Consider the following 13,341-nt stretch of genomic DNA (forward strand, 5'->3'; position numbering starts at 1 on the left):
AGAAAAGCTATATTTTAGTGATTTTGGCTTCTGTCTCTAATAAAACGATTTTGGCTTCACTGTTTTTTTTACTGGTTTCGGCTTCAAAGTCGTTCATGTGTGTGCTCATTAAGCCGGTGGGAAAGCTACAACAAAAATCCTATCAAAGAGACTCTAATTTCTTGAGCTACAGTCTGCTTCTCAAACTCCATTGAGTTAAGAGCTCAGTTTTCGAACTACTCCATCGGTTCCTCCAAACTGTAGGGGCCTATTTGAAACATAGGAATTTCACAAGAATTCCGTAGGAATTTCACAGGAAAAACATAGGAATAGGAAAAAATTCTCATGTTCCAAACAAAGCCTAAATTATTTTATTTTTTCTATGCATATAATTTTTATTATACATCTAGATATATACACTATGTTTAGATATTTAGTAAAAACTATATAATCTTGAATATCCAAAAATAACCTATAATTTATAATGGATGTAGTACCTACTAAAATTAGCTCTCACGAATCTAAATATATACCTCACGCATCAACTAGTAGCAATTAATAACTTAACATGAACTACTAAGCTAAGGTAGGCAAAGCTCTTATCAACTCTGGCTTCTCCGTGCGTTGCAGTATCTCTTTTCTCAAAATGAACAATGAACTAGAGTAGGTGTGGCTGATAGACATGGGGCTAGCAATGGCAGCTCTGGTGGAACAAGTCATCGAGAAGCATGTTGTGTTTATGTTTTAAAAGGTGAATTTTTTTTGCTGCAACAAGCAAATTAAGATGTCACTACATGCTGCTTTGTTGGATTTAGTTTTGTATCGACGTTGCATTTAGTGTTTTTTTATTCATAGCACGATGGTGGCTATATTTTTCCCCTTCCAAGTCATGTCTTTGAATCTGGTGTTTCAGTAGGTCGATGGGGATTATGTTTTCCCATGTTGCAGCGAGTGGCATGCTTGAGATTTAATGTTTTTTTTGTGATGTTGCAATGCTATGAGAAAGGTAATCACAACATTAAAAGTTACTTTTTCCAACACATGAATCATCTATTAAAACATTCGAAAATTGTCTTTACAACACCCTAAAAAATCTCATGCAATAGGGAGAAACAATAGACACAACATCATAAAATAGATATGACAGCATCATCGGCCATGCGGGTTTGAATCTACAATAGTTAAGGGATGAAAGAGGACCTCTAACTTTCATTGTCGAGCTCACCGGAGTCGACCTGGGCGTTCGGTTTTAACCGACGGTTCGGTTCCGTTTTTCGGTTTTTCAAAATTTTGGTTTCTAGAAAATGACCCCTGATCGGTTTGCTAAAATTCCAAAAACCGACCAATTTTGGTTCGGTTTTTTAGTTTGATTTTTCGGTTAAAACCGAATAAACCAATGCAAAAAAACAACAGACAAGATTTAGAACCGACAGCGCGGCACAATATATTATTTGAAGACTCAAGACTGTTACAAACTTAACAATTCAATGCTCAAATCAAATATTACAAATTTGTAGTTCATTCTTGATAATAAACCACAGTACTCCATCAGTTTTGATAAACAACAGGAAAAAAAAACAGGTTCCAGACTTCCAGCTAGCACTTCCATGTTGGTGAGGAAAAAAACAGGTCCAAGCCTGTTGGTGAGGAAAAAAAATAGTTTCTAGACTTCCAGCCCAGCAGGCATCAACAACAGCAAGAGAACAATGCTCCACCAGGATGTGTCCAGGCGTCCAGCACTCCAGCTAACCAACTTACCATTATCAAGATGCAATAGAAATGGCCAGGGCACCAATTTCTACAATAAGTGATCATGTTACTGCAATAAACTATCAAGATAAACAATAGAAATGATAACAACTGAGACTTAGCATTAAAAATTACCTTCCTCAAGCTTGGCCAATGCTTCTGTGTCCTCTTCAACACTGATGTAGTTGTTTCCACGAAGCCAGTCATTTGTACAAACCAATAATTTTTCAATGTCCTCCCTCTATGGCCCTTAACCAAGAAAAAACCAATAATTTTTTTGTGCAAATTTCACTCACTATCAATAAAATGTGTTGTAACACACATGTAATTATGACTGTTCTTAGCCGTCCATGTGTCTGTTGTCAGGCTAACTCTTTCACAGTTGTCTTTCAAAATTTTCCTAAGTTTCTCTCTTTCATCATCAAACACTTTCACACAGGCTCTAGTGATTGTTCTTCTAAATGGCAAAACAAAACGTGGGCATGCTTTTGACATAAACTTTCTAAGGCCACAACGTTCAGATAACACAAAAGGTTGCTCATCTTCTATTATCATCTCAGCAAAACTCCTCCTTAACTCCTCAGGATCAAATTTCCAAGTAGATAGAGTACCAACACTACTATTGCTAGGGCTAGGTTGTAGTTGTAAAGTACCTTGGTTTGTGAGGATTCTTCTTGCAGATTTTCAAATGAGCCTTCATGGAGGACGTACCATTTAACTTTGTGTCACAGCGGAGTTGCTTGCCGCAGTACTTGCACTTGGCTCTCTTCTCCCCATTATCAAGTTTGATCCTGCTGAAGTGTTCCCAAACATCTGATCTTGGAACCATGGGCTTCCTTTTCTTGCTTTCCTCATCTCCCACTTCCTCTCCATCCTTGGACTGCTGCTGCTCATCCTGCTTGTCATTCTCCCTATTTACAACTTCATTCTCATTCACTTGAACATTCAGATGCGCCACTGTTTCTTCAGTGTCCCCCATCTACAAGACATCAAAACAAAAAACCAGCCATCTACGTACTTAGTCAGGGTACAAACTAACTAAGTAATCAACTCGCATTGTCACAAAGCAACCAACAGGCATCTGGATCTGTTAGGCATTAAGCAAGAACAAGAAGAACTAAAGACTTACATTAGAGGACTGCTCTGTTCTTGCGGCCATGGTTGAGGAGCTTGACGACGGTCGACGGTGGCGCCGCCGCCGCTGGCCGCCTGGCGCCCTGGCCTGCTGGGTGCGCCGCTAGCCGCCAGCCGCGCCTCCAAAGGGTTAGGGTTAGGAGCGAGAGTGCGAGGCTAGAGGCTCTACGTGCGGAATGCGGTGTGACTCGATTCGATGCGGGGAACTAGGGAAGTGAAGTGGTGCCGTGGTGCGGGTGCGGCCGTGGGTGGTGGGCCAGTGCCTGGTGGGCTGGCGCCTGGTGGGCTGGCGGCTGGCACTCAGCGCTCAGCGGCTCAACACTCACTCCGTTCAGCGCTCAGCGGTGAGCGGCTCAGTGGTTTCTCGGTACTTCGGTTCGGTATGGCATAGAAACCGAAGCCGAAGCCAAACACCGAACTTCACAGAACTGGAAACCGAAACCAAACCGAAAAACCGAACTACCGACTTTTCGGTTCGGTTTCGGTTTCGGTTCGGTTCGGTTCGGTGTTCGGTGAAAAAGCGCCCAGGGTGACACCGGAGGAAGGAGGGAGAAGGTCGTCATAGGTGGCCTGCATCCACCCCCACCATGCCGCCATGGACGAGTCCACACGTACCTATGGGGGGTTGTAGCGACAGTCTCTGACCTTCTCTGTAGGTGGCGACGCGAGCACAACCCCCCGCGGGAGACTAGGTTAGCCAATGGCAGTTGCAGATCGGAAAGCAAGATCGATTGACACATTTGAGATTTGGCAATTGGATTATGTTGATGTTGCAACGGTAATTGTTTCAAGTGCTATTTTATAATAACGTTGTGCTCATTGTTCATCTGCCGCCTCGACTTGTCAAGGTCGAGCAAAGACCGATCTGGTCCGTGCGTGCAACGAAGATAAGATAAGGGATGGGCTGATGTTGCACGCAACATGGCAGTAATGTTTTCTTAAGAGTTTTTTTCTGTTTTAATTAATCCAACGCTTGCTATGGTGATAATGATATAAAAGCGTCCGATTTACCGCCAGTGTTGGACGTCCGGACGCTAGAAGCCTAGCCTAGAAGTGCCATTCGTGTCCGCGTAGCCGCTCTGCTACGGCAGCCGTAACAGCTCCTCCGACAGGGAGTGGCTCGAGTGGACGCGCCAACGGCGACAGGGGATCGAGTGGCTGTGGCTGCTACCCTTCAGAAGCTATAGACAGGTCTCACGCGATGGAAATCCTCTCTGCAGTCGACAGCAAAGGAATTGGTTCCGGTCTACACAGCCTACTACGATGATCGGGCTTTGCCGCCCGTGCTTCTGTGACGTACGCGCTCTGCAGTCGACAGCAAAGGAATTGTGTCCAGCGGGCCGCCACCAGGTGCCGAAGTGCGCGCGAGAATCCACCAGGACCCTGCAAGCTCGGCGAGGACAGTGGGCAGACACCGTCGCACGGCACGAGGGGCTAGGTTTGTCCATGGGCAACAGCAGCCAAGCCACTGCCTGGTCCAGTGCACCCTAACTCACAAGGCCACAATGCACATCACATCACCACCTTCCGCCTCACGTACGAGTACGACGACAAAACCGGCTACCGGCCGCCGACATTCAGGATCACTCACCAAGAATGTTTTCAGTCGTTCGAAAAAGAAAAAAAAAATTGTTTTCGGCGTGGCTTGCTCACTGCTGTCTATAGGCCGAGGCCCATCTATGCCCAGCTTGCATATCGTCAAGTGGCCAGCCGTCCTGGGCCACTCTTTTAGCCCTGGAAAGCCGCAGCCCGCTGGGCTTAATGTTCTAGATGTGATCAAGTGTTCATTTGGAAACGGTAATCTACTCAAAATGTCCTAGGTGATCACATAGAAACTAACTCAAAATATAAACTTGCGTAACGTGAAAAGTTTTGAAACTTGGCATATCTGTATGTACTTATTACACGAAAAGCGCTGCGTTCGGCTGGCTGGCCAGCCCAGTCACATTTTCACTATTCACGCTAACCGTGTTTTCAGACAGAACAGTATTTTTCTCTCACAACAATCAGCCGAAACAGTATTTTGGCTTATTTTTCAGTCCTGCCGAACAACCAGTCGAGACGCACAAGCCATTTTAAAATTTATACGAAAATCACAAAATTTATTACATGCATGTGTACTAGAAGACAAATTCAGAAATTTTATCCTGTAGTGCATATATATAGGTGAAATTTGTCATTTCCGTTTGAATGCGTCAAAAATGATTTTGCATCACAACCTTTCGTTGTGAGTACATATATGGATGAACTATAGATGCGTCAAGTTTTAAAATTTTGCGCGTTACACAAGTTCATATTTTAAATTAGTTTTCATGTTCCCCATCAAAGACGTGGTTTGTTTGACTAATCCTACCCAACTAGTTGGGTAGGTTCACTAATATACCGGAATCTCGTGATCAGTTCAACCATTTGATATGCGCTTATTACCTTACTTGCGCTCGATCGGCCTTTCTGGCGAGACAAATATTACTAAACATGGCGCTTGCTAAGCATATAGATTGGGTGGTTGTATCGTCACCTGCACAGCTGCACGCCTTATTTCTTACCAAGGTGATCAGTCATGGGCTAGCTTGTTGTTGAATGCATGGTCATCCACGTACACGGAGAACCGGTCGTTTTGGCTGCTAGCGTGCAGCTGGAAGTAGGGCGCAACCATACAACGGATTAGAGAGCTTAACATTTTGGACCGTCTGTAGCACAGCCATTTAGTTCCATTGGAAAAAAGAAAAAAAATAGAGGAATCGTGTAGGATTGAAATCATATCAGAAAATTTCCTATGAATTTCTTTGGACCAAAGGATTTGGTTTCTACAAATTATATGAAATTCCTATGGATTAGAATGGCTTGTTTTATAGGAATTTTACTAAGAGGATAAACCTCATGGAAAGTTTTCTTTGCGTCGCTCTCTATCAAAAGACCTGTGTTTCCCTACACTCTATCCAAACATTCTCAATTTTTGTAGTTTTCTGTGTTTTCTCAATCCATAGGATTCAAGATGTCAGGGCATATATTCCTAAGTTTTTTCTATTCCTGCATTTCTATAATCATGCGTTCCAAAGAGGCTCTTATTGTCAAAAAAAAAAATGTTGCAGAGATTTTTTTTCCAGTTTGTGCAAAAGAAAAAAACTGCATAATCCCTATATATATGCAGGTGTGTTCAGTCTCTTACATCCTCACATTTACCGTTCTCTGTCTAGCATCTCTCTGACGCATTTACGTTTTCGTTCAAGCACACCGCATGGCAATGTTTTGTACCGAAATTTTGCAAATTTTTATAGCTACACTAGATATCCAATAATTCTTTCACTCCTCGAGTATAATGTATGAATTGAATTGAATGTGCTCCACATCGCAGTAACCATCGACCCGTATATATTCTGCGTACGTTAAAAACAGTATGCAGATGGTATGCCTTTTTCATGTGGCCAACCAAACATAATATTTGGATTGAACAATGCAAGATCGTGTGTCCTTTTTCTTCTAAATATGATAGCTAGTTTTTGATTGATTTTGTATAGATATGCCCATTGGTTGTAACCAACGAGATATCCCAAGGTTAAAGGCCAGTCCTCAACTAGATGAGTGAGCACCCTGTTCACTTGAAGCTGATGTATCATGACTGATAAGCATGGCTGATACGATCAAGCGAACAGGGTGGAGGTTGCTTGTTCATTTCAACTTGCTTTCACAATTCTCTTTCTTTTGACGATCTCTTGACTACCTTTTCTATACGGAGGAGGAGGATCATCTGGCGAGCAAATTCAGCGGCCGGCTTAATGTAGTCTTTTGTCTCCACGCGGTTAGGTAGCTTGAGATTAGTTCAAGCTTCACTTTGTGTAGTAGGTAACCACCAATGTATCTCTTCTAATTTTAGAAAAGAAATTTTATTTGTTCTCCTATAAGAGTTTTGCACAACCAAAATATTAGTATAGTTCTAAACTTCGGCTATTTCTAAGAACTCTCAAAGAACAAAACCAAGCCAAGATGCAACTTAAGCACTAAGTCTCTTAGCGAGCTGATCGTTGACCAATTGGTTGAGTTCCTTGTGGTGGAACCTGTCCACCCGGATTCAACTCCTCGACTTGGCACGGGTGCTTGTATTTTTCTGGATTTATTTTAGGATTTAACGGCGTTATGCTTTCAGTGGTAGGCGACGTCCCCCTCAATAGCGAGACTCCCATGGTGACTTCGTGAATCTCGAGATCTACTAACTCAGTCCTTCGGAGGTGCTCATAGAGGTAGGGTTTTGTGTACATGTGTTCATAGGGGTAAGTGTGCGTGCGTGTTGTGGGCGTCTATGTTCTATTGTGTAATTCTTAAAAAAAGCACTAAGTCTCTTAAAGATGGGTAGGGTTTATGTATGTGTTTTCATAAGAGTAAGCGTGCGTGCATATTGTGGACGTCTACGTTGTACTGTGTAATTATATAAAAAAAGCACTAAGTCTCTTGAAAGATGAGCACATCGATACTTGACGAGGATGTCCATGGTTATGGACATACTATAGTGTGTGACAAGCCCACTTTAGAAGAGACATGTTGCTCTATTTCTGCATCATGTTTCAGAAGCGTATCCAATATGTTGCCCTGAAATAAAATAACCTACCAATAAGAGTATAACCTTATTTTTTTAACCAAAGGTCACAACATTTCTACAAAGCTAAATAGAGCAAAAAAAAAATTGCGCTTGCTCCCACACAAATTTGAGATTACATATACCGATACCGATCGATGTACTCGTTGAAATCAAGGAGTCCCACAACATGCCTCTAATAACTTGGGTGTCCGAGTGACCATGATACGTTTTTGTTTCTAAACCATGCATAGGAAGTATGTTGGTAATGACTTATTAGCCACATTAACTAAGTGGTGACCATACTAAATGATTTCTAATGAAAAAAGTTTCAGTTACAAAGTTTTAGATCTTGTAGAGCTCTATAATTTTGATAAAGGGTGTGTCTCCATTCGAGAGATTTTAAAACTTTAAATAAATTGATTATCAAAATATGAGAATTTTAAAATGAATAATTGGTACTCTAAATGTTTTCAAATAAAAAAGTTGTCAACTATAAAGTTGTAGATTGTGCTGACAACTATAACTTTGTTATAGATTATGTCAACGTCAAATGTCGTTTGAAATTTCTAAATTTTAAATTTAGAAATCTTAGAACATGCAATGAATATTTAAGAATTTAAATTTCTTCAAATCAGAAACTTGTTAACAACAAAGTTGTAGATCGTGTAGTTCCATATCGAAGGTTGTTTAAAAATTTTAAAATTTTAAATCTAAAAGCTTAAAATGAATTTTTAGTTGAAGCACTAGTGCTTCTTTAATCCATTCAAAATCTTCTTTTTTTAGTTTATTAGAAAGTAGACTCTAAGTCACAAACTACATTCTAAATTATTACAATGGCGTAAAAGTTGTTTCTACGCTCTAGATGTTTAATTCGTCTACTAGAAAAAATATTTGACTACTAGTATTTTTATAATTATATAGAGTCATCAGGTCGTGGGTACGAAGTAGCCTCTCCGTAGATTTTGCGGGGGAAAGGCTTATCTCGGTTTATCCCTTTCCCAGACCCCACTCATGTGGCAGCCTCCGGCATTGGGTCTGCCCCTTTTTTATATATATCGCTTATAGTTAACTATTAATGTATATATGCTATATCTTTTTTAATAGAGATATATAGATTTATGTAAAGTAATAGCTTACATAATTTACCATCGCGAAGTACGGGTATAATTTTAAATGAATTGTCACTGTAATTTATATGTGATTCGTTAAGATAACATTTTCATGATTAATAAATTATAGAAAATGTATTTATTGTTTATGCATCCATGATTAAATATTTGGTCTACATGGTGGGCAAGTATATACAATTACATTGAGCTAATTTTTATATATAATAGTGCTACAGGCAGGCCTTTTTAAAAACATATATGGTCATTAGATTTTGGCAATTTAGATTAGATTAAGATATTATATTATATTATTTTAAATATGATAAAAGTGGATAATTTATTCAAATTCAAAGTCTATTGTAATTAACGAACTGAGCATAGCTCAGCTGGTTGGGTTCTCATGGTGGATTTAAGTCATTGATTTGATATGGATGCTCGCATTTTTCTGAATTTTATTTCAAAATTCAATACCTTTGTTCTTTCAGCAGGGGGTATACACGTAGACAACGAGAGTTTACGGTGACTTCGTCAACCTTAAGCTTTGTCAGTCTAACTCACTTTCTGTGGAGATGCTAATAGGAGTAAAGTATGCGATATAGTACTTTACTAGTAATACTCCAGTAATACCTCTCCTATATAAATCCACTCCGTGTGCCATCTGCAGTTCGAAGTTCGAACCAAAGCAAGTGCTTCCTTCTCTCTACTCTACTCCCTCACTCTGGCACGCACTCGTCGCTCGCAACATGGTGAAGGAAGGCACCACCGACGGCGCCTGGCACGGGCACGGCCGTGATGAGGTGACCATCACGGCCGTCTCGACGGTGGCGCCGGCGCTGCCGGTGCAGGAGCACCGACTGCCGCTGTCGAACCTGGACCTCATCCTCCCGCCCATCGACGTCAGCGTCTTCTTCTGCTACGTGGACCCCGCCGGCGGCCGCAGCCACCACCCGGCCGCGGTCCTCAAGGCGGCGCTGGCCAAGACGCTGGTGGCGTACTACCCGCTGGCCGGGGAGGTGGTGGCCAACGCGGCGGGCGAGCCGGAGCTGCTGTGCAGCGGCCGCGGGGTGGACGTCGCGGAGGCGACCGCCGACGGCACCCTGCTGCGGGACCTCCGCCTGGGCCTGCCCGACGAGAGCGTCGAGCCGCTCGTGCCCAAGAAGAAGGCCGGCGTCATGTCCGTGCAGGTTCGATCCATTCATGTATCCTTTCAACTTTCATCTCTAGTAGAAAAATAAAATAAAAAATAAAATTTACAGTAATATGCACGGTTATTATTAATTGCAAGCCTGCACAAAACTAGTACTACGTTGGAAAAAATACAGTTCGACTGCGACGACTGGACTTGTTGGTAACCTGGCATCATGTGGCAATATAAATACTCCAGTTACACGTACGTGCATGTACGTGCATCGTGTGTATATAAGAACAGTAAGAATTTAAAACAAAAGCTTGTTTATAGATTCGGTCGTCGGTAAACCGTTTAACCGTCTGATCATGGTGAAACGCTATGGGTGTCTCCCATGTTGACCGTGCACGAGTGGGCGGCGTCGCTGTTGTGGCGCCCAAAATGCACGTTACAATTTGTGGTGAGAATTGGACCCGTTTGAACTGCAGATTTCTATGGCCGTCTACGTCTAATCATGAACCAAATATCTGCATAAATTTTGGTGGCGCGTCTCAACTGTGGCCGTGCTTTCCGAGGCCGGGGACGTACAAAAACGTGTTTCAAAGAACTCCATTTACGAGAAACGGACGTGCACCATGTACGTGCGCCGTGGTTACCTACGTGTACGGTTACAGAATTTTATGGTTCACCAACTCACGAAGATTCATTTCGAATTTTCGATCCACCCAAAGTTCACCTATTAATAAGAAGAAAAGAAAAAAAAAAGATGATCTCCGTTGACAGATTTTAGGGAGATTCCATGTGGCAGTCAACTACTTCAATCATGTATATCCACCTCCAGGGCTCCAACTACACATTCTTTAACTTAGCAGTATGTCATGCCGCGCCACCTCACCAAGCGTCCGGCTTTTGCATGGAAACGTTCTTTTCCTTACGACTACGACAATATGGCATTTTCTACTCTGCATTGGTACGTAGGGCACTTTCATGCATGTTTCATCAACCATCCTACCGGCTTTTAAATATTTGCACACAAAACTTATTTACATGAGTACATATTGTTTTGTCCGACTAACTACACTAACTTGTGGGAACCACCGCCACGGCGCCACCTTAGAGCTTTGTTTGTGTGTTAGAGTGGTCTGATATGAAATTTTTAGCTTAAATTCCACACCGAACTACTTTAACACACATGAATTAAGGTGAATATATGAACGTCATATCCAAACGAGATCTTATGTAGCAGCACAGGTAAGGGTTTCCACAGTTCCATCCATTATATATAGCTAGCTAATATGCTACTAGGGTTCAAATCCTGCTGGTGTTTAGGATTTGCACACATAAAAGTGATTTTAATAATTTATTTGTAGACATGTTGTATGAAGCAATCTCATAGGTGTGCAATTGGTGGTGGATTGGTGTTTTTGTAATAACAAAAAAAAAGGGGGCTTCTTGGTATCGAGGGAGCTATTTTTGCAAAAACCATCCAAATTTTTTAGTAAGAATTGCGGTACTCAGCTTCCTATCCTAACACAAAGATGCAGCTGAATAAACTTGTCACGAACTGTTGCAAACTACACAGCACAGCACTATACTTGTACATGCACTTGTGCTATAATCATGACATCATCACTCATCACTGTAGTTCTAGCACATGCGCGCAGGTGACCAGGTTCAAGTGCGGCGGCACCGTCGTCGGGTGCACCTTCGACCACCGCGTCTGCGACGCCTACTCCTACAACATGTTCCTCGTCGCGTGGGCCGCAGCCGCCCGCGGCAGCTCAGCGCCTCCGGCCCCGTCCTTCCACCGCTCGTTCCTCGCGCCGCGTGAACCAGCACCGCTCAGCTGCACCGCCGGCAACCGCGCGGATCGCCTCTTCGTCCCCGTGAGCCGCGCGCCAGCCCTGCCAGACACAGCCGCCGCCAACCGCATCTACCGCGTGTCCGCTGCCGACGTCGCGGCGCTGCAGGCCTCGGCGGGGTCCGGGCGCACGAAGCTGGAGGCGTTCACGGCACACCTGTGGCGGCTCTACGCCAAGGCCGCAGCGGCCTCGCGGCGCCAGCAGCAGTCGTGCTGCATGGGCGTGGTGGTCGACGGGCGCACTCGCCTCCGCCGTGACGGCGCCTTGAGCGCCTACTTCGGCAACGTGCTGACCATCCCCTACGGCGTCATGGGCACCGGCGCCCTGAGTACCATGGCGCTCGCCGACGTGGCGGGCGACGTGCACCGGTGGGTGGCGGAGGCCGCGACCGGCGAGCACTTCCGCGAGCTCGTCAACTGGGTGGAGGCGCAGCGGCCGGAGCCCACGGTGGCGAGGGCGTACCTGGGCCGCGGCCACGGCGGCGAGGACGCGATGGCCTGCGTGGTGTCATCGGGGATGCGGCTCCCCGTCGGCGAGGTGGACTTCGGGTGGGGCCCCCCGGCGTTCGCGTCGTACCACTTCCCCTGGCCCGGCGGCGCCGGGTACGTGATGCCGATGCCGAGCGCGCGCGGGGACGGCGACTGGGTGGTGTACGTGCACGCGGCGCCGGAGGTAGTGGAGGTGATGGAGGCGGAGCCGACGGTGTTCAGAGCGTTGGATGGTAGCTACATTTTCGGGTGAGTTAGTAATCGCCGCCTGGTCGTCTGGGATGCTAGCAGTTGCTGCCTGGTGGAACGTGATGGCGCCATCGTGCCATCGTCGTCCGTGCATCTGTGTGTATATATATGTAGAATGTAGGTGTCTGTTTCGCGGTTTACGTTATGGTGGTTCCATCCGTGTTACCGTGTACGTGTGTGCTGTGTGTAACACGTACGTAATGTGTGGTGTACGTATACGTACGTGTGGAACTTCGGCTCAAAGTGTAATTAATATAAGTGTGGTATTCCTATCACGTTACCTATCACGACGGAAAATCTCGGAGCATCTCCAGGGCACCAGGGGCCTGTTTGGTTCATTAGTTCAGGACTAGAGATTAAAATATGGTCCTTTACCCTGTTTGGTTCAAGGCACTCAAAGGGACTAAAAATCATTAAGGCAGTTGAACAAAGACCAAAATACCCCTAAGATAGAGCACGGCACCGGCTTGACCGGACCCTAGCTCACCGGCGGGTTCACCTCTCCATCCCGCGTCGCCCTGTGCAGGTTGCACGGTCCGCGGCAATCTCGAATGACGGCGGCGGCGCTACTGGTGGCTTTCGGGGGGCTAGCTCACGACGGCGGCGGTCGGATCCGCCGATTTCAGTGAGGAGGTGATCGGTGCGCGTGCGCATTGGCACTAGGGAGCTTTGGCGGGGATCTACATTTAGGATCCTGGCTCGAGGGGGCCGGGGAAGGGAGGGCGCCGCCGGCGGCTCCTTGAGGAGGAAGAGAAGCGAGCCCATCAGCGGCCGGGCCTTCTCTGACGGCCTCGCACAACACAAGAGGAAGGGAGCGCGGTCAGGGACGTGGGGGAGCGTCGCCGCAGCCGCCGGTGGGGAGTGTAACGCGAGGTCGAGGGTGAGGGAGCGCGGTGCGGGGTCGGGGCTCAGGGTGGGGAAGCGCCTGACGCAATAAAGATGGGGCAGGGGGTGTCTTTTTTGGCAGCGTAGTCCTAAATAGCCACCCTTCGAGGGACTACAGGATTAACCCACTTTAGTCCTTCTTTTAGTCTCTCACTTTGATAATTTAGGGACTAAATGGGACTAAAAC

The 13,341-nt window shown here is 45.2% G+C and overlaps 1 protein-coding gene across 2 annotated transcripts; it reads left to right on the forward strand.

The window, feature by feature from the left end:
- Positions 1-9,203: 9,203 nt before the first annotated feature.
- On the forward strand, positions 9,204-12,544 carry LOC136493632 (coniferyl alcohol acyltransferase-like). Of its 2 annotated transcripts, none has more exons than XM_066489732.1 (2): positions 9,204-9,728; positions 11,335-12,544. In XM_066489732.1, the coding sequence occupies exons 1-2, from the start codon at positions 9,288-9,290 to the stop codon at positions 12,271-12,273; spliced, it is 1,380 nt and encodes a 459-aa protein (XP_066345829.1). In that variant the 5' UTR covers positions 9,204-9,287; the 3' UTR covers positions 12,274-12,544. The 2 variants fall into 2 exon arrangements, with proteins under 2 accessions (XP_066345829.1, XP_066345830.1); XM_066489733.1 differs by lacking the exon at positions 9,204-9,728 and adding an exon at positions 9,792-10,640.
- Positions 12,545-13,341: the final 797 nt, after the last annotated feature.

The sequence above is a fragment of the Miscanthus floridulus genome, chromosome 11, assembly GCF_019320115.1.
Source record: "Miscanthus floridulus cultivar M001 chromosome 11, ASM1932011v1, whole genome shotgun sequence".
Lineage (NCBI taxonomy): Eukaryota > Viridiplantae > Streptophyta > Magnoliopsida > Poales > Poaceae > Miscanthus > Miscanthus floridulus.

Excerpts from the sequence above, each read along its gene's own strand:
- LOC136493632 (XM_066489732.1), top strand. The coding sequence starts at position 9,288 with ATGGTGAAGGAAGGCACCACCGACGGCGCCTGGCACGGGCACGGCCGT. Across the intron at positions 9,729-11,334 it reads CCGGCGTCATGTCCGTGCAG|GTGACCAGGTTCAAGTGCGG; the intron begins GTTCGATCCATT and ends ACATGCGCGCAG.